Raw genomic sequence first — 13,314 nt, 5'->3', positions numbered from 1 at the left:
GAGAGAAACATCAGTAGACATGCAGTGAGACTGAGAACAAGAAGGAAAGTAAAGAGTTGTGAGAAGAGTCTGCTCTTCCAGCGGCGATTCTTGTTTCTTGGTTGGTGTTGTGTGACTAACTTGATGGGAACTGCTCCCAGGATGAGGGCAGCCAGAGGCTTGTTTGGGAAGCAGGCCATTCATTGGTTCCCTAATTGGTGGGAGTGCAGTGAAATGGCCAACTTTATTGGCCTGTTTTTTGGCTGCCTTTCCTCCAATGAAATGCACTCAAGAGAGTGGAGGATGTTGCCCTAAGGTCACTGCAACACAGGGATAATTTCAATAGGAAAATACTTAGAGTACATGCTCAAAGACACAACACACACTTGAATGCCTGTTTGTTCGGGCTATTTAAATGTCTCAATCTTTATTAGAGACACATAGAGACATGTCCTTTTAAGATAGAACTGACACACTGGTGTTAATGATCAGTGATCAGATTGGTAGATATGGAATTTTTAGCCATGAGTCTTTGTTGTTTTGTACCTGTACTTGGAATGACAAGAAAGTTGAATCAAATATATGGATTTCAGGGCCCCCAGTTAGCTCGGTAGAGAGCTAGTCGGTAGAGCTGGCGACCCATGTACAGAGTTGCTGCAGCGGCCGGGTTTGAATCTGACCTGAGGCCCTTTGCTGCATGTCATCCCCTCTCTCTCTGCCCCCCTTTCCTGTCTATCTTCAGCTGTCACTATCCAATAAAGGCAATAAAAGGCCAAAAAAATTACTTAAAAGAAAAAAAGAAATCCATATATATATATATAGATTTCAGAAATAAAGCACTGCAGTGTTTTAGTCTTTGACAGGCTGCAATCTGCACTTAAAAACATTACAAATGCTCAGTGTTAATCTGATTTATATTCAGCTGCCTGCAGCCTCTCTGGTGTATAAAACAATAAAGCTCTGCTTAAGTTATAAATGACACTGGTGCATTAATGTGAAATGTCTTTAAATCCAAGGACGTGTGCTTTTTCTGCAGCCTAATCGCAACCTGAAACCTTTCTAATCTGGAGAGTGTTTTCATTGCTGCTCAGGCAGCAAGCACTTTACAGTTTACCATCATACCAAACAGGAAGTGAATTTTTTACATTTCCATTCAAATCAGCTTTACTGTGGTCATATGCTGCAATCCATTGAAAGTTGGAAGTCATCATTTCCAAGTGGGTATTCCTGAGTTCCGATCTGAATGCTTCTCAGTGGAGGGATTGTACCACATCCTTGCAAAGACGTCTGTGAAGCACAGTGGCAATTTAAATGGAAACTATAAAGTTGTTACAACATGAATCCCCACACAAACACTGCACGTAGAATATTTTTTTATGAAAAGGTCATTCTGCTTACAGTTCACTGTGTGAGCTGCCATATTGCTATGACATCAGGTTGCTTATGTTGGCAAACTCGGACTAGAAAGAGTTTCCGACTTGACGTCGCCATTCCATTCCCTTTTTCTGAGTCCGGAGTACAATGAATTGCAGCAATAGTGTAAGTCATTGCTATAGACAGTGTCAAACTGTAAAGTCTGGAGCTGTTCTGTAACCTTCTATGAAATACTTTCTACACACTGTGTTCTTCTGTGAAAAAAACAAAACTCTTTCACGGCTTCCTGGCTTATCAGGCACACACACACACTCAAACAAATCTTAAAAGAGAAACTACAGCCAAAGACGGACTCTCAGCTTCCCCCACTGTTCCATTGAAGATCGATTCACATGGATTACATAGACTGGAGGTTTGCTTTGAAAAGGGACTTCTAAAAATAGATCCCATGGAACAAATCCCTCCATATGCCTGGGCTCTACGATGCCAGTCAAAACAATGACCTTTTTTTCTTAGCAAGCTCATGGTGTCATTCTTCCCCCTTTGTCTGTATATCCCTTTCCCTGTTCTCCTCTGCCCTCTCTTTCCCCTCCGTTGCTCCTCTCCTCACTCTGTAACAGGTGACAGCAGTATATGTCGCATGGTGTTGTCAGGCTGGTTCCCTCTGCTCCCTAACAGGCTGTTAAGACTGACACTTCAGTACATTGGGCTCTGGCAGCTTCAGTATGCTATTCCCCCGTTGTCCTGTTTGTCCTTTTCTCAAAGTGACTTGTGAACAGTGTCTGGGGTTTGGATCAGGTTAATGCCCTTCACCTAATGCCTCTGTCTGTAATTCTCCACTGACTGCTTTTACATTACATATAGTGTACCTGTATACTACTGACATTATAATCCAACTGATCTTACCAAAACTGGGGGTCCGTAACTTGCAAAAGAGCACTTCTGCAGGAAATATCGATATTGGTTAGGATGATCTCAATAACAGCTTGCTTTTAAATAGCCCTACTACCCTGTATGTGGTGCAATAGGAATAAGTACTAAAATATATATATTTTTTAAAGCTTTCTTGTGCACTCAATGTGTAATCTCTAAAATCCTGTTATTTCAGTGGATTTTCATTTCCTGGCCGAGGTGTTTGATGACATTAAGAGGATGAAACCAGGGTTTCCATTCAGACAGTGACCTAAAAAAACCTACAAAAAGCCAGTCATGCCACCTTATTGATATTTAATTACAGGCATGGGCTTTGTAGTTCTCACAAGACATTTAACAAATTCATTTTGTTTACAGACATTTGCCGCATCCAACCTCTAATCATATCATGATTTTGGCTCCACATAATTGCTCAGATAAAGGCTGCAGGGAGCTGCAGTTTTCATTATCCACACAAAGTAGCCAGATGGAGAAAGACTTGAGTGGTGGAAAGCGTAACCACAGTCTATTCTGTCACTAAATTTCCCACATTGCTGGGCTGCTGCAGAGCTCTGCCTCTCCGCATGTTCCCCTTAAAATCCCATGTGGTCCTCTGGCTGTGCAGAAGCAGGGGGCTGAAAGCAGATTATCTCACTTTCCCATATGCGCTATAAAGTACGTCCTCACTGAAATATATGTAAGTGTACTGCAGCCGGTCTTGTGCAGCTTTGTCATTTCGTATGGAGAATGTTGTGGAGTGTTTCTAAGTGACCTATATCTGATATCATTTTGAACAGACCTCCATCCTAAAATGACCCACATGTGCAGCTGAACAACAACAAATGATGAGGCATCTGGCCAGCTGTTATAGGAGCCAAACTGTGGTCCATGCCCTAACCTAATTGTCTCCAGTGCTGGATTACACTACTGTATGAATGCGCTATTTTGGTTTGAATTGAGTCACCTCCACAAATGTTAATTATATTCTATTTCATGCAGAGTGACAGTAAAAACAAAACAAATGGTGGTATCTGGTAGTTCAGACTGCAGCCACAGTGTCATAATATTAGAATTTTTAAGCTCCAGTCTCACTGTAAACCCTAAGATTTACTTTTGGACATGATATGACGAAGGGCTTCGCAAAATGAGCTGAGATAAGGTGGGGTTTCTCAAAAGATGCTTTGAAGTAAGATGGTAATAGACTACTACACTGATAAAGCTATAGTTTTAATACTCTTATTACATTCATTTTCTAATCTAATTTATATGGAAAAATGTTGACCTATCAGGGTGCACTGATACCAGTATATCAGGTGTCAGATGTTAGGTTTATAACCGAAAAGAGAATATTTCATCCACACAGAGAATATTAGATGTCTCTAATTGTGAAAAATTGATTATTTAGTTGTATTGTTTCTTTTTAAACCTATGTAAGAGTCAAGGTCTTATCCTACTTTTTGTTAACTGATTGAGAATCAGTACTGGTAGTGGCATGATGTAGGTCTGACAGTCTAACTCCTAAAAATCAGGACTACTGCTTTAGGGAACCAGACACCGTGTGAGCAGTTTGTAATTCACTTTGGTCCCTCTATTCATGCTCTGTCTGAGAGCACTTTGTCCCAATATAACTCATTTCCAGTGTTCCATACTGTGCCCAGGGCGCTCCCAGCTTCCGACACATTCATCCGTAACACCCTGGATGGTGAAGGTCTGAACAGAGAGAGCTGGGTGATAAAGAGAACGAGAGAAACAGAGAAGACAGAGACAGAGAGAGGGAGAATAAAGTTGACAGCTTTAGGTCTTGAAAGAAAGAGCTACTAGGAGGAAGAGATGGCAGAGGCCCTGCTATGAACCTGCAGTAGCTGTCCAGGTTAAATGCTGCAGTATACCACAGACACAATCAAATCAAAATTGTGCAATTTTAAACTGCTGTGGAACACATGCTGCATGCAAATGTCTCTCCAGTCATAGGGGTCTTTTCGTATAATGACTGTCTGCTCTGCATGGAAGAGCCTGCCAACCACTGGGTTACCTATAACACAGACTTGTTTGACATGGTCATACACTGTACCTCTCCTAAATGAGCAGCATGCACTGTGTCGTTTTGGTTGCAGCCTGGCCATTTTGTCAGTATTTGAGAGTGTGCCTTTTGCAGAGAATATTTCCATTTGAGGAAATATCAGTACGTCCAGAAGGAACACAAGGACAGAAATATGAGAAAGACTGTGATACAGATAGAGGAGACAGGAGATGGTAGAGAAAGAAAGAAAAGACAGAACGAGTGCATGGACACATGTACATCTCTAACCACCTTATTATTGCAGCTCTTTCTATATTCTTCTTCCTGCCTGTCTGAAGGTCAATCACAGAGGCACATGAAGGTGATCAGCATTCTAGTTGCTTCCTGGAAAGGTCATGTACATAACCACTGCTATGAGAGAGTTGTTTTCCTGCCTGCTGCAAACCAGACGCTGTATTAAATCATACCGACAGGTTAGTGGCTGTGCCCTGAAAATCTCATACTGTATGCTTTTTAGCAGTTAACCCACAACCTTGTCCTTTGTCCTTTGGCCTTCGGCCTATTCTGCCAACACTGTATATATTTTAAAAGAGTGTTTTTAGTGCTGTGGTGGGGGAACACAGACGGCATAGCTCAGGGAAAATCTCTGCAATGAATATGCAAAGCAATGTCTAAAACATGCAGTACATGACATACAGTACATAATAACCTACATACGTACCTTACATAAAAAGTATATAAATACATACAGTATATAGTCTGCATAATTAGTAAACATACACTAAGAAGTGAAAATCCGAGTGTCATGCTGTTAAGATCTCTATATTCACTCACACAATCTACTTCTTGGTCTCCTGGTTTTATTTTCACAAAAAAATGCAATTTACAGCATGTATAGAAAATAAATCATTCTTTTCCCACTTCTCCCTCTTGCACAAATCTTCTTTGACGTGTACAAATACATAGCCACAGAAGCGGCAAGAGTTGTGGATGAAAGGCCATTAATTCTTGTTTGGAGTTAGCTTTTCTCCTAGTCCTCAGAAATTAATCAATATTAATATCCCTTCCCTGTTGTGCACTACATTTGTTTTTGAATGGGCCCGTCTTCAGCTGAGGACATATTTGGCTTTATATATTTGTGTAACAGATCAGTGATAGCAAGGAAGAAGAGGGATAAAGGAACGTTTCTTTCAGTGAATAAGACCAAATTTGATTCACCACCACAACTTGCAGCCTGCTGTCACTGAGCCATGAATCTCCACTGCAAGAATGACCTTTGAGCTCCTTGTGGATGAGGGCAAGGTGATGCAGGTCGCCACATCCCGTCCATCCATAAATAAATGATTTTAGATTTTTTAATTTGCAACAATCTTGCGGAGAACAACCTACAACTTAACATCAACAAAACCAAGTAGCTAATTGGTTATTTTAGAAAAAAGGAGGCAAAAACACCAATGTCTACATCACTGGAGCTGCAGTGGAACCCCGCTCACCCTGCTGCCATTAGGCAAGAGATACAGAAGTGCCTGCTGCTGTGCCACCAGACAACAGAGCGGCTTATTTGCTCAGGCTGTGAGACTCCTCAATTCAAACTCCGCACTCCACGATAAATAATAATTGTTTTGTTTTGTATATGGTATAAAGGGACAACAACTTGTATTTCAGTGTACAACCCTGTGTTGTAGAATGATAAATAAATTAAGCTCAAATCCTTGATGTTGGTCAGCTGACATGAATAGGAGGAAGGGAAAACAAGGGTAACTCGCCTTGTTCACCTGTATAAAGTAAATTTATATGAGGTTGGGTATAAGGTAATGTGTGTAGATCCAGTTATCCAAATAATGTAAAGTCACGAAACCTACATTATTTTAAATGTGCAAATTTCAAATTGACTCCTGTTGTTGTTTTTTAAAAGAGTGTTATGATATCAGCTCCCTTTGTGTCTTCTAAAGATAAATATGAACAAATATTAGCATGAGATTGTTTTTTTTTTTATTACTTCTTTATTCCCTCGGAAAAAAGTTTTCTTCCTGGTACAGAATGATAGAGTTGATATTAAGAAAGCAAGACTGTACTAGACACTGTATAATAAGTCCTCCAGCTTTTTACTCATTAAGACCTCACAACACGAGGCTTATAACTTCCCAAACATCAGGCGCTTTGATCTAATCCTGGAGCTGAGAACAATCTAATTTTTCCATCTTATTTTCTCCTATTAACAAGAACAGTCACTCTGCACATCTTCAGAAGAGACCCTATTTGATGTTCTGTAAAAGTCAACCCCCATCCCTCTTTCTTCTCCCTTCGCTCCCATCCCTACAGCCGCCTCAACAGAAGCTGAACCAATTCATTAGAAGGCTCAGAAAGTCAATTATGGTAATGGTTCCCAATGCCACAGAAGATGGAAACTCAGCAAAGCCAGATACTTTTTTATTGCACTTCTTATACATATTCTTCTATATATTTTATTTAGGCCTCATTTAGATGTGCAAATCAATCTTCTGAAGTAAAGAGTGCAAAAGGGCTGAAGAGAGACAGAGAGAGAGATGGAAAGGATGAAGAGGGAGGCATTGGTTCCAAGGATTTCACGCAGTGTAGCAAAGACGAAGTGATGATAGAGGAAGGGTAGACCCAGTGTCAGGAGACCATCCACAGGAATCCCTTTTACTTATTCATGCAGCAGCCGAGCATCAGGGAATCTCCCAGCCTCATTATGAAATGTGTATTTGCAGAAGCTCACACAGTGGTGTAGCTCTTGCTTGAAAGCCTCTGCTTATCCACTCCACTCTCCTCCCTTCTCCCTCTCTTTTTTAGATCAGATCACTCTAGGGAAGCAATGTCTTGCTTCATTCATCAAGATGCCTCTCCTACTGTCCTAAATCCCTCTCTTTCTCTTTTCTATGAAAGGGGAAGCTGGCTAATTTCAACAAGTTTGTGTAGCTGGCATGGAAGGGAGGCGATGCTTGAGCTGAAGTTTGCATTTACTTATCATCTGTTTTTGTGCCAATTTGAGTGACAGGCAGAGCAATGACAGCATTGCACCACTGAGCAACTGCATTTAAAGTCAAAACATGTATGAATGCATGTTAAAATATCTGAAACTAAACATTTATTCTGCTTTTAAAATGCATACTGTATGTGTGCTGTAAATACTATATGCTTTTCAGTAAAACATTCACTAAACACGTCCCCTTGATTTGTAATCATTGCTTAGCATCTGTGGCTAGGCAAGGCAGACCTGTCAAGCTTTGGTTTTCTCCACATGGTGAAGCAGTGTGCTTTGGGCTATAGTAAGAACAATACTGTGCCTTAGAAGAGTTTGGAGGGTGATGTCTTTTTTGTCTCCAAAGCCTGTCCAACATAAGCAGACTATAGTATTAACCTAACCCTGCATTACTGTAAGTCCAGGGAGTACATCATTAACTAACTCCATTTTGAGGGGTTACTTATGTCAAAAAAATACTCTTTCCTAATAGCACATCCACTGTGTGTAGCTCTGTCCTGCTGTTGATTGAATTTGCGGAAGTTTACACTCCCTAGCCAGCATTATCTGAGATTGCATTATGTTTGTCATGCATAGTGGTTAGTCCTCATACTAAAAGCCTTTTCTCTTGGAACGTTACAATGGAAAAATACTATTTGAAAATACGAATAATAACATATAAATCTAACCTCTGTCTTGCTTGTCCAAATATATAAGCCTAGGGTTATGTTAGAATGGAATAAGACACTGTCTGATTTTATATCTTTCCTTGTAAGATCAGCATTCTTTTTCTTCAATGTCTTCCACATGGATTGTTATCTGGTGAGAAGGCTTTTTTCCTGGGACATGCAGCTTTAGTATTTTAGCATGACATCATGTATGTAGCCATCAAGTGTATATTTAAGATCCCTTTTTGAGATTCATGTTTTAAAACGACTCAGCTAGAAACATTTAAAAGTCAGCTTGTGACCGCATTTTCAAATGCTTGTCGTTACAGCTGAGAAAATCTGCCATGTGTTGTTTCAGCTGACCAAATCCACAGTCGCTGGCTAGAAATGTGAAGCCTGCTTTTGTCTACTTATGTCTGATATCAAGGATCAGTTGTTTAAAGGGAATTTCGAATTGTAAATCTGCCACCGTCATCATTGAAAACTTTATTTTGATAGTGTGACCGTACATACTACTCAGGCATACAGCTTGAAGGACTGGTGTGTAGTGGCATATAGCAGTGAAGGTGTCTCAACTGAACCACTCGCCTTCCACAAGTGGTTCAGTAGGAGAAACTATAGTGAAACATGAAAGGCCCTATCTAGAGGCAGTGTTTGGTTTGTCCATTCTAGGCCACTGTAAAAGCCTGGTGGTTCAACATGGCGGCCTCCATGAAAGAGGACCCACTCCCTCTGTAGATAAAAACATCTCATTCTTATTTTAAAAAAAACACAATGATTGTTATTTTAAGGTGTACACAATATGAATGAAAACATACCCATGAATATTATATTCAATTTCTGACAATAGATCCTCCCAAATGTTACATACTGCACCTTTAATGTTAAAGTGAATTAAGATTCCACTCAGATTACAATATCTCAACCATACAGCCCCCTCCTGTTCTTCAATACTTTTTCAGTTCAAAGGTCACTCCCAGTAGCTCCAGCTCATTTCAGAGTAGAAGCTATTTGTATATTTGTCTCGTACAATGCCACCTCAGTGCAGGGTTGTTCTTCCAGATTCATTTCTGTGCCTCCTTCCTCGGGCCCAGAGGGAGATAAAAAGAGTCAGGCCTCTTCACAGCCACCATTAGAGAGACTAGGTTGACCCGTGGCATGAAATTAAGGAGCTGAGGCCCATTGAGCTGCCCAGCTGATAGAGGCAGAGGATAATAAATCCACTGAGAAAGAGGAAGGGAGGGAAGAGTGGAGGGAGGTTAAGAAGGAGGGGGTGGGTGGGATTGATGTGGCAGCCCATGCAGCCTCAGGGGCACTCAGGATCCCTTTATTAGCATGGCTATTTTCACCCTCTCCTTCAACGGTCTGTCTCTTCATTGAGCAGAAGCATCAACATGCACACACACACACACACACACACTAAAACACCCTGTCATATACTTTGTTTTCCCTTTCACTTTCTCCATGCTCTTTCATAATGAGGCAGCTGAAGTCAATGACATATGCAGCATGTAGCTTTGCTGGACGTGCACAAAATGGTAGAAATGCTAGAAAAGGTTAGATAGTTTGTGTGTGGACATCTACAAAAATATTCATAGGATAGATGGTAAGGTCACTGAAATAAAAAGAGATACCTGCACATAAATCGTAGCTTCCTTAAAGGATTAGGTTGGCTGTATTTTATATTATCAACAAGTCCCATAACATGTCTGGAATTAACAGTGCATCTCTGAATACGTTCCAATATGCCCAGCCTGTCTGTGGCTCTTAGCCCCAAGCCCATTCATTTCTAAGGTCTGTGGCACAGAGGAATAAACTGTATCAAGCTTTGGCAACACTTGTTAATAGGATCAATTTATTATTGATTTTGGTATTTTCGTTGTGTTTGTTGACTATAAACAATATAGAATATCATCAGAGGCTAATAAATTATTAGTGTGCAGCTGGTGGAATAGATTTTCAGTATGTAGATACTTTTATTTCATGCACAAAATGTTCATTCACAGACAAAGGAAGTACACATAACATACCCCAACCACTCTGTAGTTGCAATATAAATTGTGTTTTATGTGGACCCAGACAAAGAACACAGATTAGGAGGCTTTAAGTTTAATATTTTAATTTAATGTTTACAGTTTTTAGAGATTGATTCAGGAGATGGGATGGCTGGTTATGAGAGAGGGAAGAGCTAGTTGCAGGCAGACCGGGATCCTGAGACACAAGGAACCACAGGCTAAAGCACAAAACAAGAAGAAACTGAATATTAAACACATGGACTGAGTTCGCTGTGAGAGTAGCAACTGCTGAGATTGAACAAACAACCTGGTGTTGGATGTGTTTAGAGCTAAGGCTGAAGTAGTGCACACAGACGAGCTGATGCGATACAAGTGAGCCGACTGGAAGTCATGATGAGCTATTGCAGACATGTGTGCAGAGCCAGGAGCCAGAAAGGGATACCACGCCGACACACACACACACACACAAAAGAGAGACAGACCAACAGGGGAGCGCTGGAAACCCAAAGAAAAGGAAAATGCAGGCCATGGCCATGACATAAATATAGTATATGAACATGTAAATATTCATGTTCGTGCATCATTTATTTGTATAGCATTTATAGCAACAAGAAAAAAGGCAAAAATATGTACATAATACATGGTAATGCAATGAATAGTGTGTAAATAAACACAGGGTGTGCATGTTTTTTCACCAATGTGTTTGACAGTGGCATGAAAGAGAGAAAGAGGGACTGCAAGATTAAACCCAAACTTGGCAGAGTTTCATGCAATCCGACGCAACACTGGCGCAAAGGGAGCGCTATTCTGAGGGCTTTTCATAAACCTCTCCGTTATGAATTACTGCTTATGTAATTGGCATTCAAGCACCAATTGGCTGTGCACCACGACATGAGGAAAAGCCTGGAAAAATGATCTGACGTCACATCTGAAAACCTAGGCATTCACAGCAGAGTTGGATCCTGCATTTTACTGTAAAAACAAATACTTTTCATATCTTTAATACAGAGAGGCACCACTGATTCACCTTAGAAAGCAGATTATTTGCTTTAAAGCAAAGAAAAGGGCTTTTAATATGACAGTCTGACAACAACTAAAATCTATATTAGAAATACACAAAACTACAACACGCTCGAATTTTATTGGATTTTCTTCCTAAGAAATGCTTCCTTCCTCCTTAAAAATAATTATGTGAGGTCCGGTTGTCTACACTTTGATAATTAAAAGACACTCAACGTAAGCAGATTTTAATGGAAGTCTTGGCATGAACTCAAAGTTATAATCCTGGTGTAATTATAATCAAATCTGATTCTTGCCCATTTCTTTGCCATCTGTTCTTTTTGACTTAATATCATGTTTTCTTTCTTTCCTTCCTCCTCCCTTCTTTCTTCCTTCCTTGCCTGCAGGATTTTAAGGACACAGTCGCTTGAATGGTATTATAACAATGTGAAGAGTCGCTTCAAGAGGTTCGGCAGCGCCAAGGTTTTGAAGACTCTGTACAGGAAGCACATTATAGAGAGAGGAGCACTCTCTGATCTCCCAGGTAACATCATCCTCTTGCACTTTTTAAATCAGCCATGCATGGCTCTTTGTTTTGTTGCCATTCTTTTGCTGTTTATTTTTATCTTTTAATCATTTTGATTGCGGAGCAGCCTTCTGTCTCTGTGCAACGTCGTATCATGTTGTGATAAAAGCAATTTTCACCAATTTGGCCAGAGATGTAATACAACTTCCTCATCTCAAAAATAGAAGTGGCTTTATTTGAAACGCAACGCTCTGGTCAGACATTAAGAGTAAACACAGACAAGCTGACTTGATTGCTCATTAGTTTGCTTTGTTAAATGATCACTCACTTTGTTTTACACATTTTGTTCTCTCGTTGACTGATCCACTTAATTACTTTCTCACTATGTAGAAAGAAAGATTTTTCCCGCAGACAAATACACACATCTCCAGAGTTAGGTTCAGAGTGGGTGTTGTTGCATTGTAACTATTTGTATTTTCACTTTTCTTACTTTAATTTGATCACAACACAGTTTATCTGATTTGAGGAATCCACTTTCTTCCATGGCTGCCATTTAATTTTACTCTTTGTTGCTTTTGCGCCTGTGGATGTGATGAGAACTTGTGAAATTTCTACAAGGCAGTGTTTGTGTGTGAGCATGTCACCAGTGATGGTGACAGAATGCGGGTGAGCTGCCCTGCAGGACTCGTCCTGCCAGTTAATCCCTGCGGTGGCTCAGGCCACTTCGCGTCCTCAGTGAATTGTTCCTGTGCAGGACAGCAGTGGGGCAGCTTTTATCCATCCTCCCCCGCTCCAGATAACATTGTTTTGACCCGTCTGCGACATGATCGGTCTGCCTCTGTGGCTGACTACAAGGCATTATTTCAAACCCTGGTACATGGGATTAAATGGATGAAGAGAGCACAGAGGGGATGAATCAGGTCAGACTTGAGGCAGAACTGGATGAGATGAGAGGATGTTTAAGAATACTTTGTGACTACAGCTGACATTTATATATTAAGTGATATGGACAAAATTAATACCAGCTACAGCTACAGAATAAGGCTAGTAACATTTATGTCTGTTATTAATGCAGCATCATTACATTTTACTTTTTGCAGACAGTATTGTGAAAGCCGACACAACTATCTTGATAAAAACATAACGCATATATACAGTAATAACACAAAGACAATTGAAGAAGTGCTCTATGCAGACAATAAAGAAAACCCTAAAAGGTTAATGTGATAAAAGCAAAGAAAAAATCCATCCAAGTGCCTTTAGTCCTTTTATTAACTATGATGCATGCATCAGTCATAATCTCCAGTGTAAGAAAGGAAAAACTAATTTTACAGATAATTTACTTAATTTTTACTAACATAATAATATGTCGGAATCTTTATCAGAACAGTCATGTTTTATGTTGCGACTGTTTCTGTTGTGTAAGAGAGGACAAGATGATTCTCCCTCTAAACCTCCAGTTTTCTGATTTCCTCTCCACTTTTCTCCACCTAATAATCTTCCTACCCACACTTCTCCTGTCCTCTCCTCTCCTCTCCTCTCCTCTCCTCTCCTCTCCTCTCTTCTCCTGTCCTCTCCTCTCCTCTCCTCTCTTACATCATCTGGGGTGGAGATGGAAGGATTATGTGACTCAGCTGCCGGTCTTCCCGGCTCACATGAGCCCAACAGATTATAATGCTTCCAATTCTCAAATACTCGCATTGCTGCTCCCACTAACTGGCTAGCTGACTTGCCATATGATTATGGATAGACTGTGTGTGCATGTGTAGGTTGCTTGTGTGTATCTGAATGTTAAAGCTCTGGTCAGATGTTGTTCCCTCATACAGGAGAATGTTAGA

General features: G+C 40.4%; 1 protein-coding gene across 6 annotated transcripts in view; it reads left to right on the top strand.

The window, feature by feature from the left end:
- myripb (myosin VIIA and Rab interacting protein b) overlaps positions 1–13,314 on the top strand; it is a 114,983-nt gene that overhangs the window by 72,425 nt on the left and 29,244 nt on the right. For all 6 annotated transcript variants that reach the window (XM_051410547.1, XM_051410546.1, XM_051410545.1 and 3 more), the window contains one exon: positions 11,358–11,494. In XM_051410547.1, the coding sequence (XP_051266507.1) occupies positions 11,358–11,494 (137 nt within the window). The remainder of the gene's footprint in view (positions 1–11,357; positions 11,495–13,314) is intronic.

Source organism: Dicentrarchus labrax, unplaced genomic scaffold (assembly GCF_905237075.1).
Source record: "Dicentrarchus labrax unplaced genomic scaffold, dlabrax2021, whole genome shotgun sequence".
Classification (NCBI taxonomy): domain Eukaryota; kingdom Metazoa; phylum Chordata; class Actinopteri; family Moronidae; genus Dicentrarchus; species Dicentrarchus labrax.
Note: the sequence above shows the minus strand (reverse complement) of the source record. Positions and strands in the feature narration are given on the sequence as shown.